Raw genomic sequence first — 4,578 nt, forward strand, 5'->3', positions numbered from 1 at the left:
TGGTATCACGTTACAATATATTATGTAAAATTTAATTCAAGTCTCTAGCGTTTTTGGTTCATAAGATATTTAGGGTTAACCAAAATTTTCACCTTTTTTTCAAACTGCTATGGTAATAAAACCACCCACGCAATTTTCTTGAGAGCCCTTTCTGCATCTTTCTGCCTTATTATCTGTATAACAAAGTTTATTTGAAGTCGATATCTCTTCTGGTTCTTGAGCTATGGACGACGAAAAAAACGTCGCGAACGTACGGACGTACGGACGTACGGACGTACGGACGTACGAACGTACGTACACACGCACGCACAGACATCTTTCTAAAAATCTTTTATTTCGACTCTAGGGACCTTGAAACGTCGAGAAATGTCAAAATTTTCAATTTGACAAATCGGACCCATTACAATAACTTCCAATGGGAAGTTAAAAAGTCAAAATAAAAGTTTCTCTCTCAGAAACCGAAAAAAAAAAATTGAGTAAACTGGTTATTAAGTGATCATTTTTGTAAATCTCAACAAGTGAGAGTAATTTAAGAGACCTTTCAAAAGGTTGAGATTTACTTTTGATCTCTGAAATATACGTTATTGTTATTTTTGCATAGTCGCTTTTTCTTGTGAATATTTCTTCTTCGTTCCCATAATAAACAAAATTAAACAAAATTAAAAAAACAACTCCCAAAACCTTTGAGCCCTGAATCTTAGTTCATATTTAGTATTTGCCTCGGTATTTTTAGATTACCAATATAAAACATACGTACATACATAGCTTCAATTTTTTTTCTTTCGAATATTGAAAGGTTTTCTTCAGACCTGAAGGCTTTTCAAAAATGTTCATTGTGTCTTAATTATCTCTCATCAAGGGGCCAACGGGCTAGTAAGGGGCACTTAGCTTTATATATTTTTTGGTTTTTGTTGTCTTAAATATTAAGACATTAAGTAGTTTTTGGCAAAACTAATTTTAAAGGCATTTTGAGTTTTTAATTTTCAAAAATTTGATAAAATTTTTATTATTCAAGTACTTCTGTAATTTGCTTGACATCTAAATCGATTTTTTTAACTTACAATTTTAAACCATTTAAAATCCAGTTTTTCCGTAAAACCTAACCCAGTTTTAAAGAAACTCAATAATATGGGCGTAAGACGCATATTTTTCCAGATATTTGGCATTTAAGTTTCAAAAGCATGAATTCAAAAAAGATGACGGTTAGACAAGTTCTAGTCTGTTTCTTATAGTTATATTTTTTATTCAATTTTAGTTTGTTAAATTTTCAATTAAAAAAGAGGTTATGGCACAAAAAGTAAGCATCTTGATGTTTTTATGATTTTTGGCAGAGACATTTATAGCCATTTTCATAAGGCAATTTTTAATTCATAATAAGTTTTGAAATTTTGAAGTGGATGTACCTATAATCCACACAAAATACGGCATTTAAAAATCAAGAATATTTTAAAGTATTTGTGCAATCAAAGAATTTTAATCTTATTGTTACATTTAGGTAAAGGCTTGTGAAGTCGAGTTCCGAATTTGAGTTATCTTAACTTTAGTTGGAATTCAATTGGCTTCATATTATTAATTCCATTGTGTTTTCTGAACGTACCCAATATTGCAAACATTACCGCATGTCAGTGCATTCTCCTACACTTTATTGCAGTTTTGATTGATATTCGGATTGGTATACATACGTTACGTTGCACAGTGGGATATTGTTGTTATTTTTAAGACGCTTTCTTTTAATTTTTAAATGATCTGAAAAAACTTGTTAATAGGTCAAATAGGGGTCCATTGATTTGTTTGTTTAAATATACAAAAAAATAAAAATAAACTATTTTTTCAAACATGAATTCAAATTTGAAAATCTGTATATTTATAAAATAAATTGCACAAATTCAAATCATAAAACCCAAATAGGGAAGTAAAAATAAAAATACAAGAAAACTGAAAATTGTACTGGACTCAGTCTAAAATAAAACGGAAAATATTTCAATATAAAAGGTGATGGTTGAAGAAGCTTAATAAGCTAAGTTTGATCCGAATTTTTCTTTACCAGAGACTTTTTAATGATTCGAATAATTATTGACAACATACTTCCCACTGTCCTTCGCGTATCGTAAAGTGAGTGTGATTTTGAACATCATTACTTTACCAAACACAATTATATGTATGTACATGTAACTATAAATATAATTATTATCAATTTACTGGAGTTTGATTGCATGCCAAAAGCTTTATTCTTAGATTAATATCGCATATCGCACCCGGTTTATAGCCCTGTTTTTGATACAAATTTAGTTGTTAATTAACGTAGTGCTGTAGTTTTAGTTTTGGATTTACCATAAAAATACTTAAAATGAGCAAACAGATCAAATATCGGATAGCAACATCGAATGATTATAATTCAATGCTGGAATTTCTACGTCAACACTATTATCCAGAGGAACCATTGACTCGAGCTACTGAGCCACTGGAACAAGATTCACATGATGAGGAGTGTAATATGTCAAACATAGCCCATGGAACTTGTGTCATTGCCGTGGTCAGTGATGAAAGAGAACAAATTGTTGGTGTTTTTCTGGCCGGACCGAAATATCCCGATGAGGAGAAGAAATTGCTAGAAGAAGCTTCCCACATTCCCAACACAAAATGGTCAAAGGCATTGTTATTTCTGGCGATGCTTGAAAGAGACTCGAATGTTTATCAGAAGTACAATGTTGATAAGGCGATTCATGGGCATGTGTTAGCTGTAGATAAGAAATTCCGTGGGAATGGTATTGGATTGAAGTTGTTCGAGAAATCAATGGAGAGAGCAAAAGAATTGGGATTCCCACTTTACAGTACCGATTGCACCAGTGTATACTCAGCTCAGATTTGCGATCGTTTGAACATGGAATGTGTGAATGTGTATGCCTTTGCTGATTATCGTGCGCCGAATAGTGATGAACAGGTGTTATTTCCTCCCGGGGAGCATAAACTTGTCAAAACTTACGCTAAGAAGCTGTTGTAACGACTTGAATCAGTGAAATAAAATAAATTATAAAACCCACTAAACATGAAAGTTTGTATTTTTTCAAAATAAATGCTTAAGAAAAATGTTTTATTTTTTTATTTTTCTTAAGTGTAACGTTTTCACTTTTGGTCAATTAACCGAAGTCTTCTTTTAAAGTTCTATTATTTTACTGTGGGTTTTTATTTTTTTTGTGTCAAATAATATTGTATTCCAAGTTCTAACGCTATAAATACGAGTAGACTGTGATATTGAATTTATTTGGTTGATACTATCTGAATATTTGTTAGTTAAAAAGCATCATTAATTAATTAAGAAAATTTTTAATATTTTTACATATCTGAATTTTTAGAAGCTCTGTTTGATTTTTATATAAAAATTCAGATAAAATAGATATTTTGTGATTTTAACGTTTTCAGCTTATTAAGTTAAAGTTCGATTAATTTAAAAAGTGCCTAAATAGTTCAGGTTTAAGGGCCTTGCACATGAGAGCAAACAACGAATGAATGATTAGAGAAAGAAACGTGATTTTACACGTTGGTAGTAACGAATTGCAGTGTAGTTGCTATGAACTGTCAATCTCTATTCGCGTTCCACATACCATCCACACTGCAACGAATAAATTGTTTGCGCTAAACTTAACATCAAAATTATACCACTCTTGTTTTGTTTGTTGAAAAGGGCATTTATAGATTGAATAGAAATAAAGCTCATGTGAAAGAAACGTCAACATATGTGAACATCCACAGTTCGTAGCTCATGTGCTTTATTAGGGCAACTAAGTTGTCGGCAACTTAGAGTTGTGTGGAAGTTGTTTGAAATTGTACAAAGAACTTTGTTGCCGGCAAAGGTTAGCAACAAGTTGTTTACTCTAACCCAACTAACAGATTTTACTGCAAGAAATTTAATATCGAAACAAGAGATGAAATGGAGATATCAGAATAGACTTCCCACCTGCTGATTAATGCCTTCGACTGGCCTTTTATTGGCAAGATTTTTAACACCCCATAGAAAGTTATTGTAATGGGTCCGATTTGTCAAATTGAAAATTTTGACATTTCTCGACGTTTCAAGGTCCCTAGAGTCGGAATAAAAGATTTCTAGAAAGATGTCTGTGCGTGTGTGTGTACGTACATACGTTCGTACGTCAGTACGTTCGCGACGTTTTTTTCGTCGTCCATATCTCAAGAACTAAAAGAGATATCGATAAATAAAATTTGTTATACAGATAATAAGCCAGCAAGATGCAGAAAGGGCTCTCAAGAAAATTGCGTGGGTGTATTTTTTACACATAGCAGTTTAAAAAAACGGCGAAAATTTTGGTTAACCCTAAATATCTCACGACCAAAAACCCAAGAGACTTGAATTAAATTTTATATAATATATTGTGACGTGATATCAAAGAAATATATTTTTTGAAAAAAATCCATTTAACGGTTTTTTTTATAAATCAAAAAAAATGAAAAAAAAAATTTGTCACCTTTAAATTTTACGACTTAAATATGATTTTATCTCCAAAACCATTTTGTGCAACGAAGAAAAGTGTTTTTGACATCTGATAAAATTTTGAGCAAAAT

General features: G+C 31.5%; 1 protein-coding gene across 1 annotated transcript; it reads left to right on the plus strand.

The window, feature by feature from the left end:
- Positions 1-2,204: 2,204 nt before the first annotated feature.
- Positions 2,205-3,060, plus strand: LOC129946326 (arylalkylamine N-acetyltransferase-like 2). Its single transcript, XM_056056463.1, has one exon. The coding sequence runs from the start codon at positions 2,348-2,350 to the stop codon at positions 2,999-3,001; it is 654 nt and encodes a 217-aa protein (XP_055912438.1). The 5' UTR covers positions 2,205-2,347; the 3' UTR covers positions 3,002-3,060.
- The last annotated feature ends 1,518 nt before the right edge of the window (positions 3,061-4,578 follow it).

The sequence above is a fragment of the Eupeodes corollae genome, chromosome 2, assembly GCF_945859685.1.
Source record: "Eupeodes corollae chromosome 2, idEupCoro1.1, whole genome shotgun sequence".
Lineage (NCBI taxonomy): Eukaryota > Metazoa > Arthropoda > Insecta > Diptera > Syrphidae > Eupeodes > Eupeodes corollae.

Excerpts from the sequence above, each read along its gene's own strand:
- LOC129946326 (XM_056056463.1), top strand. The coding sequence starts at position 2,348 with ATGAGCAAACAGATCAAATATCGGATAGCAACATCGAATGATTATAAT.